The following is a 17,579-nucleotide window of genomic DNA, read 5'->3' on the forward strand; positions in this document are numbered from 1 at the left end:
ATAGTTCATTTTCTTAGGTAGCGTAGTAGGTGTTCCTTTCATTGTTATGCTTTAGAACCTACACATATATCACGTAGTATTTCACATGTATCAACTATTATATGATATAAGAAGAGAAAAACAACTCAACTGGCTCATGCCTCTTCTCTAACTCAAATGCCCAGCTCCTTTCACCTGGATTCTGAACTAGCAGCCCTTTCAGACTCTCCCTTCTCTTCACCATCATTCACAGTTGTTTGGTTAATCATCTCAGAACCCAGATCTGTCAGTTCACTATCCTGGCTCAAAACTATCAATGGCTCCCTCCTGCTCCACAAATTAAGTAAAAAGTGTATGACCTGCCATTCAAAATTCAACAAAGCAGCACCCCTTTGGTCTTGTTATATATCACCCCCTTTATATATCTTACCCTCAAGGCAAACTCGGTGGCTTGAAATTTTTCTAGACACTCCCAGAATTTTCCTCTCTCTTTGCTTTTGTTCCTGTGATTCCCTTCACCAGAAATGCTCTTCCCTGCATGGCAAAGTGGACATTCCACCTATCCCTCAAGGCTGTATCATCTGCTATCTACATTCTAAAGGCTGACCTGAGTCTCCCAAACCAGATAGCACGTCTTCTTCCTCAGAATCCCCCATGGCGCTTAAGTTATGTTTATTCCCTCTATTTGCCTTACTTCATTCACTCATTAGTTTTTTAGCACTTCCCAGGTGCCACTAGGTGCCGGGCACTGGGATACAAATCACGGGGCAATCCATAAGTAAAGAGCAACCATGATGGAAGGACCAAAGGGAGTAAGGAGTTAGGCAGGACTTCTGGGCATAGGGAACAGCAAGTGCAAAGGCCCAGAGGTCAGACAGAACATGGGTCATGTGGAAAACTGCAGGTGCTCCAACATGAGGGAGGGATGAGGCCACAAACTTCCCCAAGCCCCACATGTAGCCTCTCCTGCAGCTACAGCAAGGTGCCCAAGGAGCACAAGGTAAAATATGCTGAACTGAGCCCAAACTCACAAACAGTGTCAGACACACTTAATTCCCCATCCCCTCTATCAAAAGAAAAATTCAATCTCTTGTGGCTGAATATTCTAACAAAGACAGCAGGCCACAAAAATCTTAATTTATCTTGACCTTCATAGCAAATTTTTCAATGTTAAAGTGCTTTGTGATGATAAATTCAAAAGTAATCAAGAAAGCTAAGCTACTGTCAGATACTCTCTTTATGGAAATAAGTGTCAGACATCTTGGTGTGTGTGTGTGTGTGTGTGTGTGTGTGTGTTGTATTGGGGGTGTTTACAGATGTGCTCTCCCTTTGGGAAAACCCCACATATAAACATGCTGATATTTGAACGCTTACTTCCCCCTAAGAAGCTTACGGGAAGCAAAGAGTGGGAAGTTTGAAGGGCAAGAGTAGAAAATGAGTTAAAGTCAAATTTGGGAGTTTTATGAACTGAAGCTCACTCGGGAAACAAGATAAAACAGCACAAAATTGTAAGGTATATCAATTGGAAAATAATAATTTTGTAAAAAAAAAATTTTTTTCCTGTTGTGCCAAGTGAGGCCACAGATAATAAACTTTCACCAGATGATAATAATAAACATTTTTATTTGCTGCTTTTTTTCACTGGCGTCATTTCCCCTGCATTATCTAATTTCAGAATCTCCATCACTGAGATGCTGTATGTTGACCACGCAGGCACCCAAGGACCAAAGGTGAAAATGACGTTCTTTTGGACCTATGAGTATGTTTTAATTAAGGTTCAGATCAGAGTATGATTGATGATAAGTCTGGTCTAATGTCTATGAGGCAATGGACCGAAGGGATATGTGCTGATTTACATAGCCTTTTTAGTTATTACTGAAATACCCAGATCATTTAGGCAATAAACCAGCCAAGAACACATAGCCCAAGGGAAAAGTAAGAGGGAGTGTTAGGACTGACAGAAGAAAATAAGATGAAACCAGGTAGAGCTGGGAGAGGGGTGCCCTTCTTTGTAAAATCAAGTAAAAGCCAATGCGGGGAACTGGAAGTCTTCCTGTGTGGGGTCATGAGGTGTTCTTCATCCAACAGATACCTGAACGACAATTGCTAACGCCATAAGTCTGTTTGGCTATGACACTCAAGGTCTTGTGACTTCCAGCAATTCAGGCTCCTGGCCACACAAGATGCAGTAAAATATCTATGGAAGGACGTATGTAGCCTGAGCCCTGAACACACTGCTTTCTTTTCTTCCCATGAACGAGGTGGAAATCCTTGACTTTCTATGGCCTGTCAGTGAGAGGCAGAGGGTTAGCTAAGATCCCCTGTGCTGTCTCCAGACTCTGAAACCAAGAGAAACAAGTTTGAAGGGAAGAGAAGTCAACAGACTCGTGTGTCTCTCAACTTGATGACTGTGGATGCTCCCCCTAGAGAACTAATTTTTGTGTATAATTAAACATGGAAATGCAATGTTTTTCAATCAACAGCCAATCAGTCTGTGATACTCTGAACAGTATTACTGAGAGGCCATGATTTCCCTGCAAATTGCTTTTTCAGTTGCATTTGAAGACTCCATCTCATAGGACTCCAGTGACAGATTGAAAGGTAAGGGCTGAGAAAGTTGGCAGTTACGTGGGTTCCTGAGCTTACCATGAGCCCTCCAGGTAGGCGTTGAGGCCTTTGCGAATGACGTGGCCCAAGTAGCCATTTTTCTCAGCTACGTGCTTTGCCCACCTAAAAAGGAAAGGGAAGAGAAAATATCCAAACTGTGGCAAATTAAATAATTGCTTTGTTCTCCATATGATCTCAATAAATCCCACTTGGGGAATATTTTGCTTGTTAGAATTTTTATAAAGCAACAAGCCAGAACTGCATGTTACGAAGGTAAAGGGGGATGCATTTTGACAGCTTTGCATTCTGTGTCCTTTCCTATGAATGCTGAGTAGTTGTCAAACAAAGACATGAAAGGTTCCTCCTGAAAAGTATCCACCGATATGGAAAAAGACAATCTTTACAAAAAGTTCTAGTACTCTCTCCGTTACAACATATTTACTGATTTATTATAAGGTTTCCCTATTCCGTTTCTGTTTCCTAATTTATCCTGGAGGAGTTTATTAATAATGAACTAGTCTGTTGTAATCTTTAGATTACTAAAGAATACATAACAATAAGCTAATGAAAGGGGGATATGGAATAATTTTTTTAAAAAATACTTGATTAATAGCAAAGAAAAGAGAAAAAAAAAGGCACAAAAACCAGATGGGACAAATAGGGAATAAATAGTAAAATGGTAGATTTAAAACCAAATATATCCATGATTACACTAAATTGAAGTGGTCTAAATATACCAATTAAATACTAAAATTGTCAGACTGAATAAAAAGATACACAAAACCCAATTACACGCTGCTTACAAGAGACACATAAAAATAAGGACAGAGAAAAATTGAAAGTAAAAGGACCAAGAAAAAAATAGAACATGCAAACTCCAATCAGAAAAAATGGATATATGATAAGACCAAAAGGAGTAGACTATAAGGCCACAACCATCAACAGATAAAAAGGACACTATAAAATGATAAAGGGTCAACTAGGACAGCAAAACAATTCTCAATCTCTATGACTTAATAAGATGATTAAAAATATATAGTGCAAAATTGACAGAACTGAAAGGAGAGATAGATAAGTGTACATTCATAGTGGGAGATTTTTTTAAAAAAATCTTTCATTTATTTTGAGTGTGTTTTTCCAGGACCCGTCAGCTCCAAGTCAAGTAGCTGTTTCAATCTAGTTGTGGAGGGCGCAGCTCACAGTGGCCTATGTGGGGATCGAACAGGCAACCTTGTTAAGAGTACCGCATTCTAACCAACTGAGCTAACCAGCCGTCCCCATAGTGGGAGATTTTAACACAACTTCTTTCAATAGCTGATAGAGCAAGCAGGAAAAAAAAAAAAAATACACACATCAGAAAGCATCTAGAAGATCTGGCCAACACAATTAACCAACTTGACGTAATTTATAATATACGTAGAATATCGTGCCCAGCAAGTTCAGAAAACACACTCTTTTAAGACCATAAAGCATCTATCAAAATCGACCATGTGCTGGTCATAAAGCAAGCCTCAACACATTTGAAAGGACTGAAGTCCTTCAGAATATATTCTCTGATCACAGTGTAATTAAGCTAGAAATCAATAACAAACGGATAACAAGAAAATCCATGAACTATAAGAATGTTCACACAAAATATCCTAATTAACAATAATAAAAAAATGTCAACTCTGTCTAAGGCAAGTTACTGAGTTCAGGTCAGGTTGGATTTGCTCTCAAACGTCCTTTTGGGGAGCCAGACTGTAGGTGTGAGGTGGCCTAAAGCAGAGGTGTGCAAACTTTTTTTCTACCAAGGGCAGATAGTAAACATTTTAAGCCTTGTGGGCCACATAAGGTCTCTGTTGCATATTCTTCTTTGTTTGCTGTACAACCCTTTGAAAATGTAAAATGCATTCTTAGTCCTTGGGGGCCATGAGCCACATCATCTCTGGGCCATAGCTTGCCAGCCCCTATAAAACATTATCAGATATGTGTGACCTTGAAAAGGTGCCTCCTGTTCACCGTTCTTCAGGAAGCTATGGTAGGATGTGCTTTACCAAAATGTAGGAGTAAACCAATACAGAGGAAGAAATAAAGAGGGTCCAGCAAAGAGAACCAAAAAAGATGGAGATGAAAGGAAAGGGAAACCCCACAACAATGACAAAGTTGACGTCAGGAGGGTTGCTCTGTCCTGAACAGACTCCAGGACAGACACCACCACCACGAAGATTAAACTCACAGAATACCTGGTGGGTCTGGACATACTGAGAAGAGGTTTAGACGGCTATAGGAGACTTTGGAGATCAAGTACATAGAAAATGATGAGCACATAGAAAGCTAAGCAACCAAAGAACAGTGAAATGTAAGTATTACGCCATAGAAAACAAGAAGTCATGCAAGAAAGAAAAAGCAGTCATCGCACTATTACATGGCTGAGCTGTGAACAGCATTTACATGATCATAATCACGTAAGCCCTGATCCGAATTTAACTAAAATAATCACATGATTATTGGGAAGGTAGGAGAGGGCGGGAAATGTGAATGTGTGGGGTAGGAGGAGGTGGCAGAGTGAGAGAGGATTACATCTTTATCTTCCACAGTGGGACATCATTAGACAATGCTTATAAGGAAAATATCAAGAAATACTGGTATAGCCTCTTCCAGTGAGTGGCCTGAGGTGACCTCTGAAAACGGTTCGCTATTCACTTGACCCAGAGAACCTCATCCAATCATGTAAATCGAGAGGTTCAAATCTTCATGTTCATTTTAAGAACACTTGTGACACTGCCCAGGCCATCAAGGGTATGCAGATCTGAACAGCTACCTAGTATCTAAAGGATGTCACGTTACAGGAGCATGCGTACCATTCCGTCGTTACAATGGTGGAGTTGGGAGGTGTGCCCAGGCCAAACAGTGGGGTAGGATGCAGAGTCAGTGGCCCAAAAAGAGTGCAGAAATTTTACTGCGCATGCTTAAAAAAGCAGAGTGATGCTGCACTTAAGGGTTTAGATGGAGACTCTCTGGTCACTGAGCACAGCCAGGTGAGCAAAGCTCCCGAGATGCAGCGCAGAGCTCATGGGCGGGTTAACCCCTACGTGAGCTCACGCCACCACAGTGAGATGATCCTCACTGAAAAAGAACAGGTTGTTCCTAAACCAGAAGAGGAGGATGCACTTCAGTTTCTTCTGGGAGAAGAAAAAGATCTCCTAGAAGAAACTGAAGAAACAAAAACTCATGGCCTGGGAGTAAATTCAGCATCAAATAAATGCTAATAACATGGGAGGGGGGAAGAGGGGAGGGAGGGAAGGAAAGAAGGAAGGGGAAGGGAAGGAAAAGAAGGACAGAAGGAAAGAAGAAGGAAAGAAAGAGAAGAGAAGAGAAGAGAAGAGGAAGGAAGGAAGGAAGGAAGGAAGGAAGGAAGGAAGGAAGGAAGGAAGGAAGGAAGGAAGGAAGGAAGAAAGAAAGAGTGGTATAAACATGTTATTTAGCGATAGAAGCAAATATAAAAGAAATAAAAAGTTGAAAACAATTTATTCTTGGAAGCAAAAAATGGAGCCTGGAGTGGAATAGGCAGAGATTTCCTGCTGTGTTTTTTTCTTACCAAGTTATTTTTTTATTTTTAACTAAAATTTTGCTTTTATTTTTATCTTGTCAAATTATTTGGTTCTTTAAACTATGTAAACTATATCATAAACTACGTAAACTATGTAAACTTATAAAAATAAAATTTAAAAAGTGAAAAAAGAAAAAAACCTCCATTTTTGGGGTGGCATGGTGAATATAATACTGTAAGTAGTCCCCTTTTGCTTTCTGAGATTTCAGTTACCCAAAGGTCAACCGGGGTCTAAAAACATTAAATTAAAAAATGCCAGAAATAACAATTTATAAGTTTTAAACTGTGTGGTATTCTGACTAGTGCGGTGAAATCTTGAGCCATCCCACTCCGTCCTTCTCAGGATGTGAACCATTCCTTGGTCTAGTGTCTCCACGCTGTACAGTCTCCCGCCCATCAGGCATTTAACAGCCGTCTCAGTTATCAGATCAACTGTCACGATATTGCAGTGCTTGTGTTTAAGTAATTCTTACTTAATAACGACCCCCAAACACAAGAGTAGTGATGCTGGCAATTCGGATATGCCAAAGAGAAGCCGTAATGTGCTTTAAGTGAAAAGGTATATATACGTATGTATAGGAAAAAACATAGTATAGCCTTTGGTACTATCCGAAGTTACAGGCATCCACCGGGGATCTTGGAACATATCCCCCGAGCATAAGGGGGGACGGCTGTAGATGGCTTTCCCTTCATACACAACATCTGACAGATTCTTACACAACGGCCTTCTCAGGGTCTCTAGGGAACGTCTCCAGGTTGCCTGTCATGTAGTAGAGAGAACACCACAAGGTTCCTTCGATGTGTCCGCCTTGTGCAGCCTTATGGAAATATTCACCAGCTAAAGTCTGTAAAGAGAGATGAACAAAGGTCATTCTCCTGAGGGGGGAGTCCTCCTAGCTGGGCTGGTTTCACCAGAGCCAAGGTGGTGAGTTAGTTAAGGCCTGATATTATCACAGGCTTATAACTTCTGATATCTTTGAGAAAACCAAGTCAAATTCCATGAAAACAGCCAATCACAGAAGCCGGCCTCTGGATGTGATAACCTTGACCACAGTTATTCTGTTGATTAGGTTTACCCAATAAATAAGGGAACATGTAACGAGGAATATCTTCATCATCTCATTTGATCCTCATGTAACCCCTGCCAGCAGGACAGAAGACCATATCAGAAGTCACACCAAGTGAAAATTCAGGCATTTGCTTTCCTAACCTTGCTTAAGACCTTTCTTCAAACTCATGCACAAAAAACTATTTGTAGTAGGAAGGTGAGAATTAGAAAACGACAATTAAAAAGAAAAAAAATCCATGCTCCCTGATGTGTGGGAGGGTTTTTGCAATACATAGAAATATACAGCCTCAGATGTAGTCAGAAAGAGTAGAGGGAAACAAAACACTCAGATGGGTATATGTTCCACGGATAACTATTATTTTTCTAAGGCAGTTAACTGACGTTTTTAAGCATGGGCTTTGGAGTCAGACAGACTTGGGTTCAAATCCCAACTCTGCTCCTTACTACTGTGTTTCCCCGAAAATAAGACTTAGCCAGACAATCAGCTCTAATGCGTCTTTTGGAGCAAAAATTAATATAAGACCCGGTCTTATTTTACTATAATATAAGACCCGGTCTTAGACCGGGTCTTATTAATTTTTGCTCCAAAAGACGCATTAGAGCTGATTGTCCAGTTAGGTCTTGTTTCCGGGGAAACACAGTAGCTGTGTGACCTTGGGCATGTTAGTTATTCTCTCCAACTGAGAGATTAACTCAATTTTTTCAACTGAAAAATGCGGTGTCTGATAGTACCTAGCATGAAAGGTTGTTGCGGGGATTAAATAAGAAAACATGTTCTCAAGGTTTGGCACAGTACTTCGCAAAAAAAATAATCTTCTGAGTCCCCACCCCCAGATCTGCTGCTGCCACAGTCTTGCCCATCTCACTAAATGCCCTCTCCATTTTTCCCATCTCAATAAATGCCAGATGCTCCAGCATTATCCTGACTTCTCTCCCCGCTCACACCTCATAGCCAATCATCAGCAAATCCTGTCACCTTGACCTTCAAAATATATCCAGAATCCAGTCACATCTCAGCCCCTCTTCTGATACTGCCCATCCTTTCTCACTTGGATTCAGTGCATTAACCCCCTGCTCGCGCTCTTGTTTCCTTCAAGCCCGGTTTCTGCTCGTATCCGGGAGGAGCCTTTTAAAACACAGCATAACCTGCCCTGCTCAAAGCTGGTCTGTGGTTTCCCATCTTGCTCAGAGCAGCGGAGTTGTCACAATGACCTGGGCCTCCGGGACCTTATCTCCTCCTTCCCCTATCTCCTTTGCTTTCTGCTCCTGCCACTCCGGCCTCCCTGCTATTCCTCAATCTTCTTCTCAGGGCTTTTATCCCATATTTCTAGAATGTTCTCCCTGCTATCTGCAAGACTCCTTTAGGAGTCTGCACAATGTCCCGTTAGAGAGACCTCTGCTCCCCCTTAAAAAATAGCATCCCCGATCTCCACTCTCCCTGTCCTCTCTCTCCTGCTTTATTTCTCCCCGTAACACCCTCATATTATATATTTAATAGTTTATTGTCTTTCTCCCCCATTGGCATGTAAGCTTCCCAAGAGCAGAGACTGTCTGTCTGTTGCTGTATCCTCAGTGCCTGGAACAGGGCCTGACATAGGGTAGGTGTTGAATGAATTTTGTTCAATGTAATGGTGCTCAGATTATTATTACCATCATCAATATTACTATTAATGACGAGGAGCTTCCATTTTACATGAGCATCCAGGTCCTCACTCCCCTAAGTGTATGACTCTGAGTGGATTATAGAACCTTTCAGCGCCTCGGATGCTTATTCTGGAAAGTGGATGTAATACTAGTAACTGTTCCCGAGAGTAGATAGGATGCATGGGGCTGCACATGTAAAGCATGTGTAACTGTCTGGCACAGAGGAGGTGCTCAACAAATGCTAAAGATTGTCCCTGCTGTTTTCATTATGGTTAAAGCTGTTCTCATATCAGGCCACCCTATGGGAACCCAGCTTTCTTTGCTTACAGTAAGATGAATCTGCACTGTCTCTTGATCTCTCGCTCATTCTCACCTTGTATCATCTCCTCCTCCCTCCCTACTTCAAGCCTCCCTCCTCCATGAAGCCTTCCTGGCTGCTTTGGCCTTCAAAATTTCCCCTTTCCAGAACTGTTTGGGTCAGATCAACAAGCAGCCACTTGGCACTTGGCTAAATGCCATCCTTTGCTCTTTACTATCTTATCTTCCTAACTAGACTCTTGAGTTCCTTGGGGACGGAGTCTGTGTCTTGGGTGGTGCCCGTACCACCCACGGGGCCTTGTCTGGACTGGGTACACAGTATACCTTCACAAAGGTTTCATGATCAAGTGACTGACCAGCTGACCAGTTAGTCTCAAGTCTTACTCACTTGATTCCTTCCAGGAACACCTGGGAAAATGCCATCTAAATGCAGGACTCCAAGATTGTATGATGCATCTGGGTTCCCCATTTCTTCTGCTTTTAACCAGTACCTTGCCGCTTTGACATAATTTTTCTTGAATTTGTGGTAATACCATCCAAGACCATTGACTGCCTGATGCAATCCCTGGATTTTAGAACAACAAGAAAGAAATTACTTTCAAAAAAAGAAAAGAAAAGAAAAAAGAAACCGAAAGAGAATCAGTTGGTGTGAAAGCATTCTGCCTGAGTCTGAGCAAAATGTTTCCTGTCTGTTTTCTTGGGGCAGATGGCATTAAAGAAAAGCAAAGAGCTAGAAAACATGAGCTGGCCTCAAAGTCGTCCCAGGTGGATTTCAGGCGCCTGCTGCTGGATTCCTGCCTTTCAGCTCAGCAGTGATGCTGGCCCCCAAATCATCACTGAGCTCCTCTGGGCTCTTACGTGACGCCGTTGTCTACAACAGGCCTCTCATTGTCCTGCAGTATCAACAGTGCCCTTGAAATCCATGAGCGCTCATCTGCAACAGGAGGTCTGAAACCTGCCTTGGTGGGGACGGTTTCTAGGTGACCTGTCTGCCCATCTGTTGATTACTCGGCCCTGAACACCAACAAACCCTCTGAAGGAAGCAGCTGCAACATCCTACTTGCAAAGCACAGGTGCTTTGTGACTGTTTAGCATCACAGTTTGGAGCTGAGGCAGAAGGGGAGGATGGTGGAGCAGGGACGAGGGTTTCAGAACTGTGTCTGCCAGAACTGTGTCTGGGCTGGTAGCAGGGAAGGGTTGGTTCCTTTGAATCTAGTCTCAAGCCTCCTTGCTCTTGCTGACTCATGCTCTCAGGTGGCTCCTCTGCTCCCACCTCCAGGTGCTCCCACCTGCTTCCACTGGCAGCCTCCAGCCTGGTTGTTGGATGCTCAGGTGCCCTGCAGGGCTGTGTGTGCCTTGGCCAACCTGGGCATCCAGTGCTCTCATCCCTTCCTTCTTGCTAGACCCACAAAACCATGAACAAGCAGGGAAAAGAGGATTCAAGAGGCAAACAATGCCCTTGCATCTGTGAGACTTGTTAAGTTAGAGTCCAAGTGTGGAATCAAGTCTCTTTCACCTCCCCTTTCACAGATGAAGACCAGGTGACCCTTAACCACTGATGCTAAGATCCCAACCTGCAGCCTTTCCAGGCTGCATGGCTCCTAAAGGGCTACACCTCCTAGTCTTTACATTGGAACCCAGGTGTCAGGAAGACTAAGAGAAAGAAACTAGCACAGCCAATTAGAATGGAAGCTCCATGAGGGCAGGTATCTTTGTTTTATATCCCAAGGACCTATATTAGTTCTCGGCATAGAGTAAGTGCTCAATAAATACTTGATGAATGAATGAAAGCCACCCTTTGAATGTTGATGCTCACCAACATGGAACCCAAATCCTATACCCTGAGGATCCAGAGTAGGGCTCAGATTTGCAGGCCCCCAAGAAATCTGACCCTTGGGAAAGACTCAGTGCCATGGATGCTGTCATAGAAGCATTCTTCTTGAGCCCTGCACAGTACCAGGTGCAAGGTAGGCTCTCGATAGGTCTTGCAGAATGAGTGCATTTAAATGACGTACTAGACCAGGCCACACTATAAAGAGGCAGAGTCAGCTCTGGAACAAGCCTGCAGAACGGACACATCCAAATGGCTTCTGCAGTGCTTACCTCCAGAGGCCACAGGTTTATTCAAATGTACCTGTTATCACTCACAGCGTCAGCAGAACTCCTTTAGGAGCTGTATTTGGACCTAGTTCAGAAACCTCACAAGAAAGCTTGTTTTCTATCTTAACACTCATCTCTTGTTTTGGACATTTACAGCTCGGTCACCAGATTTGCCTCCAAGTGGCTTCTGGCTAATTCCAAAAATCACACTATGTGCAGCCATCACCACAGTGCCTGACAAGGAGCTCAATAACTCCCTGCCAAGTGAACGAGTGAGAAATCACATAACACTTCTAAGGATGTGACTACTCCAGGCCATAAAATTGCATTTCCTCCAATACTCATCTAAGCTCCGCTAAAAATACATGCAAAATAAAGCACATTAGACACCAATTCATGGCCAGAATGGCTAAACAGATGCAAATTTCACACCTGCCAGGAAACCCCACCACTGCTGGATTTCAGGGTACTCTGAAACCAACACTTTCAAAGACCAACATTCAGCTGATTTCTATTTCTGCCCTATAATTTGCATTGGGGTCAGGAGTTGTGCGCTTCAGGGCCATATGCCCTCTGGACGCCACATAGGTGGAGGAAAGCCTCTTGGCTCTCTTACTCCCGGCTCCAACTTCCACTTCCACAGAGAAAAAGACACTCTGAGCTCCCTATAAAAAGGGAATGAGGGAGCCCAGCCTGGTCACTTTAAGCATCTTTGTGACAAAGCAAACGTAAGCAGCCTTGGAGATGGAGGAACATTCAAGAGCCAGAAGGGCTAGAAAGGGCCTGTTAAAGTTGTGAAATTACAATGGTTTCTACAAATCTATTTATTTGCAAATCGGTGTGCACGTGAGTGAGTATGCCTGCACATGCAGGGATATGTATGCATGTGTGTGCATGTGCTTGTGTGTGTGTGTGTATCTCCTCTCACAAGCGACATTATAACTTCCATTCTGTAGTGCTATATTGAAACTAGCTGGCTTGAAGATGACATTGAAGGGTAAATAGTGACAAAAGCAAAATAATTCCCAAACCCAGCAATAAAGTTGACAAATAGCCCCATTATCCAAGGGAGGAAAAGCAAATAGGCATTGGATATGACAGGGTTAATCTTCAAAGGAATTAGGCTTTTGATTTTCCTAATTCAATGGCATTTATATCCATTCACTTCCAAGGAGCCCCCGCTGCTTGTTATCAGGGCAGCCGTGATTATAATTTTAGCCTTCAAACAAAATTGGCCTGAATTCTATTGAATGAAGGTGAATTCAGCTTTTGCATTTTGCTGTCCCCATTGTGGCAGGTTTCTGTATGTGTGTAGCTCAAAAATGACTAATGCTGCAAAGCTGGCGACCCCTCTCCCCCCCCACACACACACTCCATTTCTACCTTCAGGCTTTGCAGGGAGACACTGGCCATTTACTCTTTAGACTTGTGTGTGAGAGAGACAGAGAGACAGAGAGAGAGACAGAGAGAGACAGACAGACAAACAGATACAAGTGTGTGTGGTGCAAATGTTTCCCACTGGCAATGCCAAAGTGTTACCTTAGAAGCTGCTTTCTTCATCAACTCTAAGGCAAGCCGTCTGTTCTTTTTTACCCCTTGACCCTAAACAATGATAAACAGCAATGATTATGAAGAAAATAAACCCAGCGTGCACTCAAAAACATCACACAGATACATCAGTGTTTGTTATAAGATACTTGAAAATAAACTCCAAGCCTTCTTACTGTGTTTCCCCGAAAATAAGACCGGGTCTTATTTCATTTTTGCTCCATTAGGGTTTATTTTCAGAGGATGTCTTATTTTTTTCATGTACAACAATCTACATTTATTCAATTACAGTCATGTCATCTTCTGGAATATCGTCGTAATGTACTAAATGCATCCATCTGGCTGACGATCTTAACTGGGGCTTATTTTGAGGGTAGATCTTATTTTCAGGGAAACACAGTAATTAAAAACCTAATCTTAAAGATTTCGATAAGCAGTGCTATTAGATATCATTATCACAATCGTCATTATTATTTTGCTTATATTTGTGGAGCAGAGGCAATAAACTTCAGCCTCCCAGCTTAGCATCCATACAAAAGTCCCCATTCATCACCAAGGGACTCACTTTCCCTTCCTGGACCCACGGATGCTGTTGGGAGAAGCCATGAGTAATGTTAAATGAGTTTGGTCATCCTGGATGCATTTCTTTGGGGATTATCTAATTTGCGAGTCAGATAAAGCACTTTATCTGTGTCAGACAGTTAAGAGTTATTAGACTGTCGTTGGCAGCCATCCTGGGTCCTCACCCGAGTCCCAGGATGGAACGCTGCAGCTTCAGAACCAGCTCAAGAACACTTGGAATACTTGGGTCAGATGCTGACACACTGACAAGGTTCCTCCAGCAAAATCCAATTTTTCCAGCAGAAGTGGTTTGTGCACCATGGAGAAAGATGGCTCTGGGGTTTTCGTTACAGGAGAGGAACTCCATGGGACCACGCTGAGATGGCTGCAGGACCACGTGGGGAAATGGTGGGTCTGAGAGTGGGGTGGGAGGGGTCCCTGAGTTCTCTCGTGACATAGGTCTGACAATGACAATGGCAGGCAGAGGAGCCAGATGACAAACGCTGCTGCTTATGGACACACACGTCCCATGGCTTTGCAATGAAGCCAGCTTTTAACTCTAACTCAATACTTAGTTCTATAATAAATGAGGACAGCACTGCCGTGTTTCCCTGAAAATAAGACCTAGCTGGACAATCAGCTCTAATGCGTCTTTTGGAGCAAAAATTAATATAAGACCCAGTCTTACTTTACTATAATATAGGACTGGGTCTGATCTAACATAATATAAGACTGAGTCTTATATAATGATATAATATAACATAACATAACATAACATAACATAACATAACATAACAGTCTTACTTTACTATAATATAGGACTGGGTCTGATCTAACATAATATAAGACTGAGTCTTATATAACGATATAATATAATATAACATAACATAACATAACATAACATAATATAATACCAGGTCTTAATTTTTGCTCCAAAAGACGCATTAGAGCTGATTGTCCGGCTAGGTCTTATTTTCGGGAAAACAGGGGAGTAAATATTGCTGTGTTAATTAATGTAGGCCATGCACGGTCCTATCATATTGAATCCTCCCAACAAACTTGGCTGAGGTGCTGCTATCATTCCCACCTGAGAAACTTGCCCGGAGTCACACCGTGACTGAGAAGTAGAGGCAGGATTTGACCCAGGCAGGCGGGCTCCAGAGCCCAAGCTTATAACCACCATGCTGTATTTTCCCCTGTACCTTTCAGTTCTATGCTGAGAAAATATAATGATTCATAACCTCCTTGCACAATATAGAAAACATGCAGGATGTGTTTGTTTCTATATTTTTCAGGACCCAAATAAAACTGTGAATCCAGCTAACGGTTAAATTACATACACCAAGTTTCCATGAGACTTTAACTTAGTATCTCTTTAATAAAAGCGATGAGCTGAAGCAGAGTAGAAGATGAAAATATTTTTCAGAAGTGCACCATTACTTCATTTAATGAGAGAGGGAGAGGAAAGAGCAAAGGACACGAGTCTACTTGGAATCACGGGGGGGGGGGGGGGGCTATGGGACAAACATTTCAGACTTCTGGAAAAGCACTGGAATCATAGTGTTAGAACCTGGTTGAACCCAGAGTGTATCTTCTCCAACTTCTTTGCTGTAAAGGAATAAAATTGGGGCTCGGAGAGATTGACTTACACAAAACCTCACGGTTAGATCTGTTACTAGAACTCAGATACTCTGACTTTCAGGCCAGGGATTTTCCAGTATACTTGTTATCAATCACACGTGGGATAATTTCTTGCACAAAGACTATGCACGACGCACAAATGTGAGTAGTACTGGAAGTTGTTGAGAGAAACGTAGAGTCCTGGTACATAGTAAGGGCTCAGTAATATCCATTGAATGAATTCATGGAGGACAGTTGCTGCAGGAAAAGTCAAAGCTCCATCCTGATATGCATACAAAAGGGCGTGGCCCTGACCATCTTGGCCAAACCACAGCCACCACTGTGGCGCCATCTTTACATACAATAAGCCAAATGCCCACACAATAAACCACATGCACATTACTGTTCTTCACATTTGAAAAGCCCGTTTTCTGCATAGGGTTCTTGCACATGGAATACACTTAAAGAGACCTGTTGGCCAGAGGTGAAACACAGTGTTCCTTGAGATGAGGGCATCCTGCATCCCACTCAGGGATAACTTAGTTGGAATGCAGGAAAACCCAAAAAGCTTTAAGGTTTGGGAAATCAGACCCTTTTGTTACCCCCAGAAGAATTTATTTATGCATTTGCCTCTCCCTGTAGAGTGCGAGCTCCTGGTGGGCAGAAGCCATGTTTCAATCATGCCTTTATCTTCTCTGCACTTTGGGCAGTGGCCAGGCCCAACTCTGGTGGACAGGTGCCTCTCTCCTGAGCCTGTCTCCTGTCCTCCCCATCACTGTATGAGCCCCCTGATGTCAGGGACATGGCTCATGCAGCCATATGTCCTTTCATCTCGCACCCCGTCTGGCACGGAGTCAGCCCTGAACGAGTGTTTATTGAATAAATACAAGAATGCACTGGCATATGGCTAAGAGTCAAATTGTTTCTATGTTGATTTGACAACTGGAAAGAGAAAGTCCAGGCTATCAATTTGGAAACCATAATAAACCAATAGGTTTTCAGGCTTTGGAAGGTTAGAAACATAGCAAAAGTCCCAATTGCTATTCAGTGAGTGTCCATAGCTGTGGTTCTGGAGACGGGCCTGGCCACATGAATCGATGGCTTTGTTTGAAGACACTTGCTAACCGGGGGCAGCTGCTTTCTTTGGGCATGGGCATAGGGTCTAAGGGTTTCCTTACCAGAGCCAACAGCTTTTGATTTTTCCAGGATTAGTGAAATGATGTCTCTGTGTTTGGGAGTGAAGAGCAGAGACTCTGAAGCCAGACTGCCTGGATCCCAGTATCAGGTTTGAAAAGTACCCGTGGTACGACCTTGAGTGACCTACAAAGCCTTTCTGTGTCCCTGTTACCACATAAACAGCAATACTATTACACCATAGTGCCTACGTCGAAAGGTTGTTGCGAGGATTAAACGTGCCAATGCATGTAAATCAGGTAATAAGCGCTCCATCAATCACTGTGAACGACCATTATTTTGTATAAGGCACATGGTATTTTACGGTTCTGAAAGTCCATTCATTACGCCATTTCATTCAATGTGTGGTCATCCTCACTGTCCCATGAGCTCAGAGAACTCCAAGGACACAGCAGAGGAGGGACTTAAAGTCTAACCTCTGTCTCTTGGGCTAATGCTCTCCCTACCTGTCTCCCCAATTCTCCTGTTGGCTTACAACCAAGATCTTTGATCAACGGGACAGTTGGGTCCAGCCCAAACACGCACTTTGCTTAAGCTATAACTCAATGACAACTCTGCCTTGTGGCAAACTTGTGGCCCCTTTGGGGGTTGGCGGCCATGTACCAATCCATAAAATACAGGTGTCTCCTTCAGAATGTCACAGCTCTTGCAAAAGCAAAGAGAATCCAGGTGCCAAATGTAAACTAATGATTGAAAACGAGACCAGGGGACTGCTTCTGACTCTGCCTTTTCAGCAAACATCTCTTTTCATCAAGAGTGACAGAAGCGTACACTAAGTTCTGTCAGTTACAGATTCCCTGTTCGCCTGTACACCTACAGGAAACTGCTCCGGAAGTCTGATAAGAACTGCACAACTTCAGGACAAACGGAGTGATTCTTACCTTGAATAACACAATGGCATAGTCGTATATTAACGCAGGGTCCTCCGTCTCCAGGGCGCCCTTGGCGTACCACTCGATCGCGGCTTCCGGATTCTTGGCCACACCTTGCTGCCCCCAGAACAACATCTGGGCCAATCGTTGCTTCAAGACAGTAGCAATTTAGAACAGTGCTTTCCTGTGTCATGCTTCACGTAAGGTTTCGAAAGGTTCAGGAGGACAAACCTAGCTAGGGGTGTTTTTATACTGAGAACCAAGAATGAGGTAGATACAGGTTATCTTCCAACTGGAGGCTAGAGCCCTGAAGGTGGATTTGTGTTAATATGTCCTTAACACAAGTTGGGAATGGTGTGTCTCTGTGTGCGTGCGTGCATGTAAACAAATCAATGTAAACTTCACCTAGGGCCAAAGTCTTCTGTCCTCCAATGCCACCTCCTTTGGGAGGTGCTGCGCATTCTCTCGGCCCAGT

The 17,579-nt window shown here is 43.0% G+C and overlaps 1 protein-coding gene across 3 annotated transcripts in view; it reads right to left on the bottom strand.

Moving 5' to 3' along the window:
• Nucleotides 1–17,579, bottom strand: part of SEL1L3 (SEL1L family member 3) — a 97,810-nt gene that overhangs the window by 19,914 nt on the left and 60,317 nt on the right. For all 3 annotated transcript variants that reach the window (XM_019743864.2, XM_019743863.2, XM_019743865.2), the window contains exons 13-17: nucleotides 17,114–17,254; nucleotides 12,849–12,911; nucleotides 9,598–9,774; nucleotides 6,896–7,023; nucleotides 2,626–2,709 (exon numbers count right to left, since the gene is read on the bottom strand). In XM_019743864.2, the coding sequence (XP_019599423.2) occupies nucleotides 2,626–2,709; nucleotides 6,896–7,023; nucleotides 9,598–9,774; nucleotides 12,849–12,911; nucleotides 17,114–17,254 (593 nt within the window). The remainder of the gene's footprint in view (nucleotides 1–2,625; nucleotides 2,710–6,895; nucleotides 7,024–9,597; nucleotides 9,775–12,848; nucleotides 12,912–17,113; nucleotides 17,255–17,579) is intronic.

Source organism: Rhinolophus sinicus, linkage group LG02 (assembly GCF_036562045.2).
Source record: "Rhinolophus sinicus isolate RSC01 linkage group LG02, ASM3656204v1, whole genome shotgun sequence".
NCBI lineage: Eukaryota > Metazoa > Chordata > Mammalia > Chiroptera > Rhinolophidae > Rhinolophus > Rhinolophus sinicus.